Source organism: Aythya ferina (genome assembly GCF_964211825.1).
Source record: "Aythya ferina genome assembly, chromosome: 7".
Lineage (NCBI taxonomy): Eukaryota > Metazoa > Chordata > Aves > Anseriformes > Anatidae > Aythya > Aythya ferina.
The window spans coordinates 22,753,187-22,770,659 of NC_140302.1; the positions used below are offsets into that span (position 1 = coordinate 22,753,187).

Genomic DNA, 17,473 nt, shown 5'->3' on the forward strand with positions numbered 1-17,473 from the left:
TTCAAATATTATGAACACACCATTCTCAGCATACAGAAATGCATAAAACAGAACGCAAAACGGTGTTCCTTACATAGCACTCTAAAACGAGCTTTAAATTGATACAGATGAACACAGAGAAAAAATATCCATGGAAACAAGCAACAGTCAGAAAGGTACGTGTTAGGAAACAACACAAGTTAATTTTATATAAGTGTTGCAGATATAAAAAATGCTAATGTGGAGCCCATTTCCTAAGTTTCACATAAGAGCATCACACTGCAGAATGGCCAGAGGGTTTCCTTACAGGGGTAAGCTGAGAACAGCACTGAAGAGAGCAAAGTGAAAGCACAAAAACAACCAACCAAACAGTCAAAAACTTTGCAATTAGCCTAAAATATTCTGAAAGTTTCATCAGGCAGAGAGTAAAATTAAAACCCTTCAGAGGCTGGTTTGAAGGCAGCTACACACTCCTGACAGGACTACAGAGTTAAGTTTTGTCATCCATGGGAAGGCTTCCTTCTCATATTGCACATCTGACAGGTACACACAGAAATATATGCTGGAGTGAAGAAGCACCTCAGAACAATACTGATGCCTGCCTGAGCAGTGTGGTGACTGTGTCACAGCCTGGCCACCAGCCAGCCATGTTGCCCCAGGCCTGCCACTGACCAGGGCCTTGCCACAGCCCAGCCTGGCAATCGCAGGGCTGCGACCTGACCCAGTTGCCATCACCAGGCCTCACAGGGACTAGCAGCGTTATGCTCCCTGCTTGGGCTCATCACCACCACTGAACACATGTGCCTGGGCTGGGGCAACCCTGCCCTGCCCTGCTCCCTGTCTGGGGGCAGTGGAAAAGGCCCCGGCTGGCAAGGCCTAGCCCTGCCACCCGCAGGGGAGACCCAGGCCCTCAGGCCACCCTGACATAAACTTCTTTTCCACAGGACTTCTCTAAAATTTTAAATACCATACTGAAAAATAATATTTTGTTTTGTTTTATTTTTAACTGTTACATGATTATTAAAGTATAATTTTAATAGAATAAAGTATAATTTAGTAATAATAAAGTATAATTTTAGTAGCTTTAAGTATGTATGTACAATATATACCTCTAGAATGTATCTATCAAATGAGATTTAAGAAGGTCTAAATGAGGGTGTCAATCATGGCATTTTTCTGACCTTGAAATTAGTCATTCCAAAACTTTATGGAACTCGAAAACCATTTTTGTCTTTCACAAATGATAAAGGAGTAACAGCAGAAGTTATTCCCAGGTGGCTTTTCAACATACAGGGAACACAGTCGTCCATATGATATACAATTGTATATCATAATTGCTTATTGAGGTCCATTTTTTCAGGAACCTTATTATGAAGTAGTAGCTACTTAAGATTTGGGGGTTTTATATGACGATTTCTAAAATAAAGAAAGCAGATGCAATGTCTGCATGCAGTTTGCTGGCTAATCTCCAGGAGGAACAGAAGTGTTTGATATTTGAGGAGATAACACCAAAAAAACCTTCATAGCCTTGTTTATTTACAAATTGCACTCAACCATTCTGTATGAAGCAATAGAGAACCCCTAGGAAATTTGCAAAAGACATTGCAGAAAACATTGCAAAAGAATTCTAAAAGGCAAATCATAAAGGCATCATTCATTGATATAAATATTTGTAGCAAACTTGATTATTTTATGTAGATATTTTCTTTTTAAATTATTTTAATAATCATATTATTTTTTTATTCTTAAAACAAAGCAAAACAAACAAACAAAACAAAACAAAACAAAAAACAAAACAAACCAAAACAAGCAAACAAAAAAAACCTATCCAATGTGTTTTATGACTTTATTCTGCAAGTGGAAAGATTGATTTTCTAAAATTATACAGAGAGGGGACTAAGGCCATTATGCTGTTAAGTTCAGGTTTTTTTTTTTTTATATACTTTATTGCATATCTGAAACTAAAACTGAATTCACCTCTAGTAGCTTCACCTGCATTTCTCAACTGCGTTGGACAGTGAGAAAATAATAAAGGTTGTTTAAAATCAAGGAAGCAGGCAAATGAACCCATGGAGCAATAACACTTCGAAATATTTAACTAAAACTCTGATAAAGATAACTTTCAAGCTTTTGATTTAGATGCATTTCTAAGCTTTAGACATTGAAACAGACAGTTTCTCAGTATCAAATATACCCTTCAGTATCCAAATGTCAAATTCATCATGTAAGTCAAGACCAAGGAAAAAAAAAACAGTTACTTCATTCTGCTACAGGTTGCTTCTAAATAACTAAAAATATCTGCAAATTAATTATCTTTATGATAATTAACACCTTTTTTTGAACATTTTGTCAATTCTTTAAGCATGTGTTCTCTAAACTCCTCTCTGAAAGGCATATTAAAAACTTTAGGTGACAAGGGAGCATGTCGTCTTTGCTCTTATTAAAAAAATTTCACTCAATTTATCCCTTTCAAAATAAACCCAGATACTACAGTGACAAGAAAAATAGAAACTGAGTGAATACTAAGAACACTAGAAATATGAAGTTGTGAACATTGTATGGATGCATTAAATCAAATTCAGGAAAAAGAATTTTTAATACAATTAGTGATATTCAGAAAAAAAAAAACAAACAACAAACAAACAAAAAAAAAACAATCCAAGTGTATCTACATAAATGGGCTATTCTGTGTACCTAGTTTATATACAGTCTTGCCCCCCTTCTCTGCATACAAGTCAGTAGTAAAAATTGTGAAGAAAAATAACATCTAAAAATATATTTTTACAAAAAATCTTTGTAATTTTATGAAATACCTTTGATATAACTTGAATGTTGCTGGTCAGTACTTGATTTGCAATATGTTCCACACATCGTACAATTCTGGTGCAGGCTTTGTCTTCTTTTTGAGCCATCCACAACACATGATCGTCAACCAACATTATATTGCTAGCAATTTCAATGAGAGCATCCCCAATCTGAATGATAAAACAAACAAAGAAAAAAACAAAACACAGTATTTTCTGCAAGACATAAAAATAGAATATAAGTGCACAGGAGTACAACTAAAAGTAGGCATGGTATTCTTCGTAGCCATCATTCAAAGATACTTTTGATTCTGTTAAGAAAAGTAAATGGACTGCAAAATTGATGGCAATGAAAGAAAAATGTTACTGCCTTCAAAGAAAAGCTTTTTGGTTCACAATTTTAAAGCTTAACGTCAAGATGCACCACAAAAACCAATGTCTCTCATTGGGTGAAAAATGCAATCCCAGAATTATTAACCTCTTTCTTAAACTAAGCAAAACTGGCCAAACCTCTCTAAAGAATTGTTTCATGGTTAATAAAAGAACCTTTGGGGCTGGGAAAGGGAATATATTTGGGAAAAAAAAATGTTATAGACATATAGATATAGTTTGTAGATATATTTGAGATTTAATTCAGGTGCTGATACATCTGTAATTAACTGACAGCAGAATAACATAAATAAACAAAAGGTGAAAAATAAGAAGAGGAAGTTTATATTATAATTAAATGTATTATAGGAGAATAAATGCATGACATGAAAAAATACAAAATTTTGGGCTAATACATGTATGTCTTCCTGGTAACGAGGAACCTGTGTGAAATTGGCTAAACAGAAAGTATGGGCTTGTAGCTTTGTGAGTTTTGATTCACTCTTGCAATAACTCCTCTTAGAAGTGACTAACTATTTTTAGGCAGGGATAAATCCTTGTCTGTGCCTGGTGATACCTTGCAGTTTTCAATAAGTATGCCTGTGTTTCAAAATGTTAGTATATCACATTTAGAAAGAATAAATACCACTGTGAATATTTTTGGTGATGTTTTCACACTGAAGTTAAAATATTTACTTTTTAAAATTTTAAAAGTTATTTTGAGAAAGATTTCAAAATTAACATTGCCATTATTTTTGAAGGTTTATGGTTACTTAAGAAACAAAGATATGCCAAAGATACACAAAGATACACAAACCTGAATACAAAGTTATATAACAGAAAAAAAAACGACCAAGAGAAATACAGCTTAAAAAAAGCTCAAGAGGTTAAAAAGTCAAACTAATAGAAACATAAAAATAAGACAAATGCACAGATAATTCAGTGAGGAAAAAAAAAAAAAAAGAAGAAACTCAGCAATAATGAAAAAGGTTTAAGGAATGACAGTTTATGAAGTCAGTTCTGCATTTGCAATAAAAAATACATACATTTCACATGCATTTCAAAGAAAAGAGAAGTAATGAGACTGTGTGAAATTTTATGTGACTACTCCTGAAATATTTAATGTATTTTTGAGAATGTAATTACCAGGTAATTCTAGATGGATTTGACAATGTGACAAATAGAGTTATTGATACAATGAATAATTATAAAACACATTAAGAGGCTGAAATGATTTATAAGAAAAGATTAAAGCATAGACTAATCAGCTAAGCAATAATTAACTGAGGGCAGAACAATAGACTATAAATATACAAAAGATGAGAAATAAAGAGAAAGTAATTTATACTATAATTAAATGTGTTATTGGAGTATAAGGTATGACATGAAAAAATACAAAATTTTTGACTAATACATGTATATCTTCCTGGTAATTGCAATATACTGCAAATATGTCCCCAAAGCAGTTGAAGCTTTCTTGCTTTAGAAGTTAACCACCAGATGGGACAAAGTACAGCTAGGTCTTCTAAAAATGTGTAATCCAGGGCTGGCTAGGAATGGCACTTCCCAGAAAACACATAAGAAAGCCGTACTAGTTTATCTAAATTTGTTTTAAAACTATTTTGATAAATCACAGAAAACCTCCCTGTATGTATTTACATTAATTTCTAATGATTTTAGGTAATTGTTGTTTGAGCTGTTAGTTCATTCCAAATTAACCTACCTTTGTTCATATGTTCCCCTACTTTAAATTAATTTTGATCCCATTTTCATCCTATTTTGATCCCATTTATTGAGCTGTTGGTTCCAAATTAACCTATCTTTGTCCATATGTTCCCCTACATTAAATTAATTTTGATCCCATAACTCAAATGTCATGGGTGAAGTTACTGACACTTGAACTTTACATGTATGTTTGTACCCTATGATTGAGAGTTAAGAAATGAGTGTTAGTAAAGTGCTCAGTGAACAAAGAACCTGTTTAGTGAACTTGAGAGACAGGTATAAAGTTCAAAATAGAAGAGGACAACAGAGACAAATGAGGAGAATGTTCTAAATTACAAAAACAATACGGGATTATGAAATTAGAAATGTAGAGGTAAGTGGTGGTGATAGAGCTGTTTTAGTACAGAAAACCAGAAAATGAATCCTATTTGAAAATCAACTAAGAAATTAGAGATGATGCTCAGTTTTAATGCATAATGGAATGCACCAGCTGCTAGTATGTGAAAAATAAAGAGACTGTATGGATAAATCCAAATATTTCTTTTTGGGTGGGAAATTATTTTTATTTTTATTCAGAAAGCAGTAAGATCTTATCAGGATTTTGAACTAGGAGGTTGAAATAGAGTTGTAGCTTTGAAACAATTCTTGGAGAGCACTTAGTAAAACATTTTAGGTCTCTTTAATGATGAAATTTAAGTTGGAGGCTTTTTCAAATTGTCACTAAAATGTTAACTATTACAATCCCCAAAGCCAGAATGGAATGAACATTGCCAAATCAAAAGAAAATAAATGCTTTAACTATAGCTATCATAGGTACAAAAAATACAGGTTATGAAATCTAATGCAAGCAGTTACTCTGACAATTAACAGTAAAAACTATGATGAATATTACTGTTCTCTATAAAAACTTATTTTTCCCATAGGGGTTTGCATACTCTGATTAGACTTCCCTGTAAAAATGCCATAAATTTTGCTAAAATTGTCTGTGGAAATCTGTACTTCAAGACACATTTTCTTCTCTTTACATGAAGTTCTACATGCTTTCAAAACTCAGTTAAGAAAACAAGAGAAGCATGAGTAACTCCTAGATAAAGGTAAAGAAGTGGCCAGCTTGAAAAGCACCTTGAGTTCATTCTAATATGTTAGTCATGGTGGAAATTAAAACGAAAAAGAAAACTAAAGCCATGGCTTATTGAAAACTGAATTCTATTCCTTAGCAGTAACGCCTCTGTCAATCAGATGAGATGGCTCAGTTGTCTCACATAAAGAAAGACACAGCAGTATATGCAGAATGTTTGCAACCAGAATACCAGCAAGCAATTTTAGAAGCTCCAGTGTGTGCCTGCATACATTAAGATTAGGACCATCTGTGAAGACTTCACTTCTAATTTTTTTTCAGCGTACAGAAGATATCTTACATCTTCAACTTCATCCACGAAGACAATTAACTTTTCCATTATATAAGCCAAATATATTACATCCATTTTATCCGCAAAGTGGGAAGCACCTCTCGTGTAGGCTGTCAGCTGGCGGGAAAATTCAAGCACAGTCGTCAAATTGATGTGCATCTGAAAATACATGAGAATTGCTAGGTGTAATAAATCAGCTACCTTTGTTCTCTAAAAACTGGAGATCCCATCCATTTGTATAATGCTTTCTATAAATTCACATGGAATTATATGCATCACTAGTACCATAAACATAAATTTCAGTGAAATATTGTATTTTCAGCATTACATCTCAGATTTCATTGTTGTCATCTCCAGACACCACCACATGTCAACAAATATTGAAAATTTTTGCATGTCTGCTTTCTCTGGACTGGAACAAACTGGCCTCAAAGTATTATACCAGCCTACAATCTTGCCTTGCCTATATAATTAGATCATTAATGACAACAACAGTGGTATCAGTGAGGGTTCAGTGGTGCATAGTGGTGCATAGTTTTTACTACGCCAAAAGAAGATAAGTTCAGACTGGATATGAGGAAAATGTTTTCTACAGTAAGGATATAGTCAGGCATTAGAATAGGTTTCCCCTGGAGGTTGTGCAGCCTCCATCGTCAGAGGTTTTGAAAATATAAGCAGTTAAAGCCCTGAGAAACCTGACCTAACTGTATAGCTTACCTTGCTTTGAGCAGGAGGATTTACTGGAGTGCAGAAACCAAACAGAATTGTTTTCTTATCCTATAATTCTATGGGATCTCTTAATACAGTAATTATTCCTATTTAAATAGGAATACACTTGAAAACAAACTTCCTGTGGTATCTAGCACTACTAGTTAGGAAAAAACTACAAAGGAAATTGGAAGTGGTAAAAGTTATAGGTCTATGCCATCCTCCATGCTATTCACTGTTGTGCTCTTTTATCCTCATGCATTTTCATCAATTTGCATTTTTACCTCATCCTCTCTTAACCATCACACACTACTGCTCTTATTTTTCATGTTTTTTTTTTTTCTTCCCTTGGACGATATCAAAATGGCATTCTGAAGTAGCCTTCATTTCCACAGCTCGTTTAAATATATTATGGGACAACAGCAGTGGGAAAACAAAATTCCAGTCAACAGAACTCTGATATAGGACTTCAAGAGAAATTGATGTATTTCTAGTAAAAATGCAGGAAGGGTAGACAAATAAAGAACTGAAATGAAACACTGATGACCCTGCCAACATTACTAATGGTCATCTAGTCTCCAGGCACACAGAGAAAAAAAAAAAAAGACATCAAAATAAAAGCAATAAATGCTGTGTGCTGTGCACTTGTTCCTACTGCAACATCAGTTACCAAAAAGCATCGTGTTTCAAAAAAAAAAAAAAAAAGGCCAGCTACCAGCTACCACAAGCTTGTGGCTGAACAGACATTTCCTTGCAAGCTATTGCGAGCTATTCAGTAAAACCAGTACTACAGAAAGGAAACTGTGCATTTCATAACATTACCTGACTGAAAGCATGAAGAACTTGAGTTACTTCTTGTGAATAAGGACATTCAGAATAGTTTTCTTCATCCCAGTGTCCAGTTCGATTACATTTACGCCATGCCTTAGACTCTTCTGCACCATTGTGAAAGGCAATGGAGTTAAATGAATACTGAAGACAGGGATGGTAAGCAGTTATCCCAGCCAAAGTTTTGGGCCATCTATGATAATAAAAATAATAATAATAATTTAAAAAACAACAACAACAACAACAAAAAACCCACAGTGTAAATCTTCTTTTCAAAGGCATTTTACAATAGAGCAATAATATGCATGATATTTAAGGGAAGAAAAAAAAAAAAAAGGCTATTTTAAATTTCACCTCCTTATGTTCTACAATGAATTCCTTTGTTTCCTTGGAAAATGTCAAACTTATACAGGCCGAAGTCTGGCTGGTCACACATTAATTCTGAATTAATTATAAGAAAGTATTTGGTGTTCAGGAAAAAAGGAAAAGGGAAAGGGAAAGGGGAAGGGGAAGGGGAAGGGGAAGGGGAAGGGGAAGGGGAAGGGGAAGGGGAAGGGGAAGGGGAAGGGGAAGGGGAAGGGGAAGGGGAAGGGGAAGGGAAAGGGAAAGGGAAAGGGAAAGGGAAAGGGAAAGGGAAAGGGAAAGGGAAAGGGAAAGGGAAAGGGAAAGGAAAGGAAAGGAAAGGAAAGGAAAGGAAAGGAAAGGAAAGGAAAGGAAAGGAAAGGAAAGGAAAGGAAAGGAAAGGAAAGGAAAAAGAAAAGGATGTGTTTTCCTTACATTCACCTTTGCAGATTGCACAAAGCAGAGCAGAAAGTCCACTAAGCATAGAACAACTATTGCTAAATGTTGAAAAAGGTAAAGGCTCAAAATGTAGATGACAATCTTACTTTGCATTTTGACCCAATATCACAAGGCCCTTTTTGCTGCAAAGCCCTGAGAAGCAAAAAATTCTGAATGTATCAGAAACCAATAAACATAATTTGAGTATAGATTATGTCTTATGAAGGAGTTAGCCCTCAAAAATTAAGTATTAGGTATACATGATTTATCTACTGTGGTGCCAAAACAGACAGTCTTTGAAAAGAAACAATAATTCAAGAGGAGACAGAATTGTTCTATTTATTTCTTGTGTCTACTGTGCAATACTACTATTTTTATATCTGCTGCATTCTCTTGAACTGCACATCTGGGATCGTTTGTCTAAAGAAAAAGAAAATCCATTATCCATTGCCATTTTCAGGCTAGTATGGACATAGCAGGATTAGGTAATTAAAAGAAATCAAACAAAAACAGAAGAATATCATCTTCCAGTCAGCATGTCTGGAAAGGATGTGGTTTTGTTTTTAATTGCACTGATGTAATGACTGAAAGCAACCAATCAGAAAAAATAAAATAAAATTCAGCCTCACACTGGCACACACCTTGACAGTCAAGGTTTGCTCAAACATACATATAAATCCCTGTTAGTTATAAGAGGCAAATCCATTTGGACATTGTTACATAATATACAGACAGGTTTGGGGCTAAGTTTACATGTTTTCCTAGTTTCAAAAAAGGAAAGGTAAGAAGAAAAGTATTTTTATGTCATAGCTAACTGTCACTAGAATAATTCATGTGATGTGAAAAGTTGATGCAAAATGAAACATGAAAGGATTGTCACAAAAAATGAAATATGTACAATATTATTATATTCTCCTTTTGACTCTGACTCACTTGAGATGAAATATTATTTCAGTAAAAAAAAATAGTATTAATTCAATTGGGCCACACTGAGTAACACCATACCTCAAAAGTAAAACTAAAAGAGGCTATTCTAAAAGTAAGGCACATCAAGTCGTAGCACAGATTGCAGAATCTGGCCTTTTTGACTAGGAATAATAGGGCAATGCAACATTACTGTTTGCATTTCAGAATGTTCTTCTAGTGAGCTGAAAAACAAAATATGAGCAAAAGATGGCCATCATAGAGAAAAACTCTTGGTACATAAGGCCAGGTCATTGTGACTCAGAGTGCCTAATTCTTACTGCAGTTATACAATTATAAATACCACCTAGGCTGATGAACTAAAGGAACCTAACAGCCGATGCCTTTCTCTTTTTCCTTTTTTTTTTTTTTTTCCCAATAAAAGAACTGTTCTTTCTAGCTTTGCTTTTGTGTTGGAACCCTTTCTACTTGCTGCATTATCAAAACTTCAAAGACCTTTCTAAGAAAAATTACTGGTGAGATATCTGTATCTCTGAGGGTAAACCTTTGAAATAGTTTCAAGTGTTAATGCTAAGTTTGACCCTGATAAATTCCCTATAATTCTAAATTCATTCCCTTGAAATGCTAAAGGAATCTATGGACTCAGCATCCTTTTAATATACATTTTAAAAATAAATTTATATAGACTTCTGGAAAGGTGATCAATAGGGAGAGAAAAGCACACTCCCGTTCTTTTGGTTTATATAAAATGACAAAAATGCCCCTGGTGTTAGCACGGTCTGTAGAATTTATATATATATATTTATTAATAAAAAGATGTAATTTTATGGAAAACAAAACAAAACAAAACACACATGTGCATTAAGTTGTTATCAAAAAGATTTTTTTAAGACATTATTTGTTATTTCATAGGATATATATCCTATGAAGGATATATATAGGATATATACACCTTTCATAGGATATATATCCTATGAAGGTGTATATATCTTTAAAAGACCCAATTAGAAGTTTTAAAGTCAAAAGTATGTACAGAAAGTTCTGGTGTTTAAGAAAAGCTTCCTCTCTCAGCTACTTTCCTTTTAATTAACTATTCAAGCTGAATTCTTATTCTAATTCGCCTGGTAACAAATTACCTTCCTGATTTCTCAATGGGAATGCCATCATACATCAGTGTTATTGTCAAGCAGGTAATGATATTTTATTTTTAAGAGCTTTATGCATATCATTGAAGTGTTTTTAGAGCCAATCTAAAACAATGCCAAATTTAAAGAATCCTTGATTATTATTTTTTTTTTTCAGTTTAGGGGTTTTAAAATTAAAAACAAACAAACAAAAAAATGACATATAGCAATAAAAGTAAAGATGAAACAAAAATTACGTATCAACAATATTGTGCAGAGACTATAAGATTCAGACAGAAAGATGGATGTGTTTTCTAATCATGTTATATAATACCTCAAACGATCTTTTACTAAATACTTTTACTCACTAGTTTGATTCTTTTCGGCAAAGTATTTTAGTAACAGTTTTGTATTTGTTACTTTTAATCTCAGCTGAATAAAACTAGTCAGAACTGGAATAGATTAGGAAAGTACTGAAGATTTAATCATTTAATGCTTTATTGTAGTGTCATTATATTACATAATTTCAAAAAGACCAAGAACAATTATTAACCTTCTTGCATTTAGCTATGAAGTGCCAATACCTTTTTAAATTTTCCATAATCTCACACTGAGGAATTTGAAGGATCCTCAGACAAACCATTGCTTTTCTTGAAACACTAGCTGCTATTTCCCATAATAATCACACAGTACTCCTTCTTCTTACTCTATTACCTGACAATGACAAGTAAAATAAGTGACACATTCATACTCGACACTGTAGTATCAGCAAACATGGATATTGTCCATATGTGAAAATCACTCCCAAACCAGGAATTCATACCTGAAATCTCCCTTGTTGTTAATAACTCTTTCTGCAGGGCAGTAAGGTGCAGCCGTTTCCAGTACCACAATTTCTACTTGTTTAGTGCTATTTCCATAGGAGTTATTGACTAGACACTCCCAATCTCCACTTGCATCAATATCAATGCTAGATAGGATAAGTTCACTATAAAAAGAAAAGATTAATTACTGAATATACTTAGTTTTATAAAGATTGTTGGTAGTTTCCTGACATTAACTTCTCTTCAGAAGTTTTCTGTGAAAACATAAAAATGGGTTTTGCTTTATATTATTATTATATAGACAGACAGTATGTGATTGTTTTGTATTAAAATTTTAACACCAGTTTGGACTGACATCTCAGGTCATGAGAGGCTATAACAGAGATTGTAAGTCATCACAAAAGAACAGTTATGCATCAGTCCCCATTCTCCCTTTCCCTGTTATTATAAAATACTGCTTTTGTTGCATAACCAAGCACTAGTCAGAAATACATTTCGAGTTGATAACACAACCAGTCCTCAGAGACTGTTTCCCTTCAGCTGTGATTGGAGCTCCTATGGCATTTTAAAACCAGAATCTGCTGTCCTGTGGCATCACGTGACAAGTTTTCTAGAATAGCCGCTGACATTGGAAGCCATATATAATTTTCCTGATGAATGCAAAATGAGATGAGGCAGATGCTGATATTTCTTTTAGCAGTGTGCTACTCACGAACTTCTTTCATACTGTCCCCCATCAAATGTGAAATGTAGTTATTAATATCAATAAATTAAGTTTGAATAAACCCTTTATAATCAAAGTGATAGACATGTTAAATATAGAGACACTTTGTGGCTTCACTTAAAATATGCACAATATGTGCACATTGCACATTACTGCACCGTGCCAATGTTTAGCTGTCTAAGCTAAATATTCTATGCATAATCAGAGGAAATAATTTCAATAACATTTAAAATTGCCTATAACTATTTTTGTTAGGATTTTCTGCATATTTTGAAATAAATTAGAAGATTTTATTCTTTTAATGGATGAAACCCAGGCCCAAATGAAGTCAGTTAAAGTTTAGTTCTTCAAATAACTTCAGCAGGGAAAGAATGTTATCCAATTACTGTAATTCTATAGATCTCACAGACAAAAATAATGCTAACTACTACATTTTAAGAAAGTAATATATTAGATCTTAAATCTGTCATTGGCTTAGAAATAAATTTTACTGTAGTTTTAAAGAAAGTACAGCTTCTGAAAGTAGCTGCAAGAAGGAAAAGGTAGTAGTTATCTGAAGTATTTATTTTGCTTTGCACAAATGACTGGTTTCTGAATGTTCTTTGTGGTTTAGACAATTAGAAATTCTGTGGGAAGAAATGGAGTACAGTCCAAAAGAGGAAGATACATTTAAAAAGCAGAAGCACGGAATTCAAAAGTTATTAAGTTGATTTCAAATCTGTATATAAAACAAAATCTTAAAAAACTGTTCTTGTGGCCTTTGGTACTTTCATAAGGAGCCTGATATTTTGAAATATATACACAGAAAAATTATATATAGTTTATTTTTTTTCTCATTTAAACTTCTCTAAAATGCCATTTTTTTCAGTTCAAATCTTTGTATATTATATATCCACTTTTATCAATGTTGCTACAAGAAAGGACCAAATATTCTTTTATATAAACTTCTTCTTATATATAAATAAGTACACCACAATCAAGGTAGGAAGTAATTAGACAGCTGTTTACATAATTTTCCCTTTGAAAGATGCATATAATGAAGGATGATTTTCTCAAATACTTACTAGAGGACCGTTATCTTGCTCTCCAGAAAACAACCAACCTGTGGTAAATAGCTTTTCTTTTAAGTTAAATTGCTCCAGATTTCTTCTGTAATTCTCTGGTAATTCTGTCCAATTTATGATTAAACTACCTTTAAAAATCTAACACCTATTTAGCATGGATTTGAGCACCAAGTAGCCTGGATCCCCCAGTTTCATTGTTACAATGAATTCTAACGTTTTTTATTGCAGAGAAAATAGAAAAAACTTCACTATCCAACTCCGCTCAAAGTAACTGATTTCTTTCATATCAACAGCAGCAACTAATCTCTTAAGAAGTACCAGATGAGGAAGACCAATAACAGCAACCTCCTAGCTACCTCTTCCTAGCTTATCTCTATCTTTCCACATTCAGGCTGTAAAAGTTCAGTGAAATTAACCAGTTGATAAAAAATTTCAAATTAAGTTTTCTGTTTCATACGTTCCAACCATCTTGCATCATCTTTATAGACAGCTGAGAAAGAATATGTTCCTAGAGCTTACAAAAACAATTATCTATGAAAGCACCTTTTTCACTGGAACAATAAGCAGCATAAAAATTCACCTCTGGCAGCAAGTCCCAGAGACATCCCAAGTCCATAGAATGTATGAGAAACGTGCTCATCTTTTGATTTCCACATAAAATAGCTGTAATCATTATAATATAATATTATATATAAATTATTAAAAAAATACAAATATTATAATTATAAAAATATAATATTATAATAACTGTAATCGTACTGCAAATTTGATAAAACTGGGAACCATGGTGATTTTAGGTAAATGATGGAGACAGAAAGTAAAGGAAAACTTGAAGATATCAGTTTTACAGGTAAACAATATGAAGATAAATAAATATGAAGAAAATGAGTACATTTTCTATTCATTTAAATTGTTGAAGTGTGTTCTGATGCAAATTTATCTGTCACTAGACAGATTTCCTGTCAATTAATTAGATGATGTTTCCCAGTTTCACAGACAAATATTTACTGATACATCATTTTTGCTTCTTCTAGAAACACAATACTTGAACTCTGGTCCAAGCTCTCTAAAATGATAAGGAAATCCTCAAAGTCACAATTAATTTTCTGTGGCTCTTCAGAACTAGAATGTTTGTTAAACCAAAATAAGTTTACACAATATAGAAGAAGCTGTGTAATGACCAAAACATGGAATCACTTCCTGAATAGCCACCTGGCCACTATAAATGAAGCACTTATATTCCTCTAGAACAATTTGGATAGTAAGACTAATATTGAAACTGTTATTGAAACAAGTTGTTTTATAATATTGTTATTGAAACAAATGATTATTACCCTGGAGAATTTAAGGGACTACATAAAAAAAAAAAAAAAAAAAAAAAAAAGTGTTTTAATTCTTAAAAAGAGGTCAACTTAATCTATTTAACACTTTCTTTGCCTATAATTTTGGCAATTCCACAGTCCTGGCAGACCAAAAGGTGGGCCTGCATAGAATTTTAAACCTCTTCATTAAATCCTTGTTAGGTTGGATACATATTTTAAGTTTTGACACTATTACATTAGCATCCCCAGAATTTCCAGTGTTTTTCGTACTGCCAGTAGAAAGGCATTCTTGATCTTTCTTGGTCAACAAGTCTTGACAAAAGGCAGGAACCCTCCTGTTACTTGAGAACATTGGAGGACTCTCCTAAAACTCTGTGTTCTAGGAGCTTGATAAGAGCATATTAGCATTAGGAAAGAAGAGCACCATTGACTGTAGTTTACTTGATTATCCTATCTCACAAAAACTAATAACTGTCAGGCCACAAACGAAATGATTTTGCATTTACTATGCAGCTTTCCTACAGATGGATTATGCATCAGAAAGAGTTTCTGCTCACTCCACGCTAGCAATCAGACTCATGAGTACTTCTCAGAGGAGTGATAGCTGCTACTTTTGTGGAAATTTATGACGTAGCAACCGGCAAACAAAGTCAGACATTCATGAGGTGGAGTCAAGGCAAACTGAACATGAAGACTGCTGCCTGATGGGAACAAAAGGATGGCTAGCAAGCCTTTCTTATGTTTTCTTTGGAAATCATAGTGGCCTTCTCAGTAAACCAAAGAACACTGAAAATAAGAAAGAGAAGATACATATTTCTTCTTTGCACTGTGAAATTTCATGCATATTAGGGTTCCTTTGTCAATTGTAATAACTGACATATTGACAAATTAATTAATACGTAGAGCTGATACAACTGCATGAAAAAGTTATAATATTCAATAGAAGCCTGTGGCATTGGACAAAGAGAGGAACCTTAATACAGACAGAAGCAATACACACGTAATAAAGTAACCTAAGACAAAAGATTTCTATTTGAGGCATAGTTTTGCATTGCTACAGCTATGCATAACTAATTAGACAATCAGAAGTAGGTCTCATTATGCAAAATTACTCAACCATGTCCTAAAGTAATACCTTAGTGACATTTACTGTAGGTCCCAGCACTCATTTGCATGCTAGGAAACAGTAACAAATAAAGATGAGACTTCAACACCACATTTTGATTGGCTCTCCATGGGAAAGGTTTTAAAGTCTGGCTTGATTTCCTTTAAGACTGGATGAGTCTTAACCAACCACTCTTCTTGAGAAAAAAATAAAAATTAAATACAAAAACACAGTTAACACTCTTCTTCAGATAGGTAAGAGAATGCTTTTCTATAGTTCTGGCAGAAGGCCTGCATAACCTGCATCCAACACATACCACCTTTAATTATTAATACTAACACAAAACTTTAAAAATGAGTCTCCAGAGTACACTGCTGCTTGGAATACAGCCTTTCACAAGGGATATAATGTTAAAACACAGAAAATTAAGGGAGAATGTGTAAATCTAGGCACTTTAACTGAACCTCAATTGCTAGTTTGATCTCTCTGACAAAATTACTTATTTACCCCTGAAAAAACAGCTTCAGAAAGCTGATGGCCTTTAACAAAACTTTCTATCTGGCCAACAGCAGTAAAAAAGATAGATTAAAGATTAAAACTGGTACTCTTTAACAAATCAATTTGTCATACACACAGGAAATACACAATTTTCTGTTTCTTCTGATTTAATACAAAACCAAAGCAAAACTTATCATTTAATGCCATCAGAAGCTATGCAATAAGCTTAGCATGCTATAACTTACTTTAAACATAATTTAAATGTTCATGTTAGTATTTTACTTGGATTTCACTTCAGAGGTGCCAATGGAAAAGAGCTGATTTTCTTGACAAAATATTGACAGGAAAAACAAAGAAATATCTACTTTCAAAATGGAAGAAAAGACCTTTGTGTTAGTTAGTAAACCAAATTACTGTATTTTCCTTTGTGTTGCTCAAATTACATCGACTGAAATGTAAATGTTCAAAATATTATCGATTTTTTATATAAACATTTGCCCAGTGGTAAGATGCATTTTCTGTAAGTGGATGTCAATGAACCTGTGACCCCCATTTATGTGCCATCAATTTGTCTCTTAAAATTCTGAAAACAAATAATGCTAATACTACAGTAACTATACCATACCATTTTCAGAAATAGTCTGCTATGTTCTAAATCGCTCTAACAGATACAATTGACTTGGTATGTTTTATGATTCTTTTCTATCTTGCCAGGTAGAGACAACCTGTCTGCTGCATTGCTCAGTGTGCATGAAGGTGCATTTATCTTCATACTCCCACAACTCTAGAGTCAATATATGCCAGTCCAGCTAGCAGAGAACTTAAAGTAGAGAAGGAAAAAAAAGTTATCAAAAGCTGTAGAGCACCCAAAGCTTTCTCTTGCTGAAGAAACCTTCAGGCAACTGGCAGGTCTGTTATGGCACAGTGCTATACAGCTACATGAAGAGTGTATTCCTGAACCAGGGCTTATTTAAATACTTCATGAATCACATGTCTATCACTGAACTGCCTCGTCACTAAGTGAAAGGTTTGGGATGCTAAAATTTATGTTTATTGCTATTAATTTTATTCTAACAGCAAACTGCTTGACTACAGGATGCATACAACTGCAGCCTTCTCAGGAAATACAGCTACACCTGCTGTATGCCTTTCATTTGCCCTTAAGTAGTCTGCAATATTATATCCAGAGAAAGCTTTATTTCATTAGCATAACTCTTATGATCTGTACAGTAGCAGAGGTTCTTAGACAAAAATAACACTATGACAATCAGTCCAATAGTCAAAAT

General features: G+C 33.6%; 1 protein-coding gene across 5 annotated transcripts in view; it reads right to left on the minus strand.

Annotated features, from left to right (window-relative positions):
* Window positions 1-17,473, minus strand: part of ADGRA1 (adhesion G protein-coupled receptor A1) — a 284,313-nt gene that overhangs the window by 126,379 nt on the left and 140,461 nt on the right. For 3 of the 5 annotated variants that reach the window (XM_084525901.1, XM_084525898.1, XM_084525900.1), the window contains exons 8-11: window positions 11,474-11,638; window positions 7,817-8,015; window positions 6,296-6,445; window positions 2,793-2,954 (exon numbers count right to left, since the gene is read on the minus strand). In XM_084525901.1, the coding sequence (XP_084382027.1) occupies window positions 2,793-2,954; window positions 6,296-6,445; window positions 7,817-8,015; window positions 11,474-11,638 (676 nt within the window). Of the gene's footprint in view, window positions 1-2,792; window positions 2,955-6,227; window positions 6,446-7,816; window positions 8,016-11,473; window positions 11,639-17,473 lie in introns of those variants that run through there. The other 2 variants (XM_084525899.1, XM_084525902.1) reach the window with 2 other exon arrangements.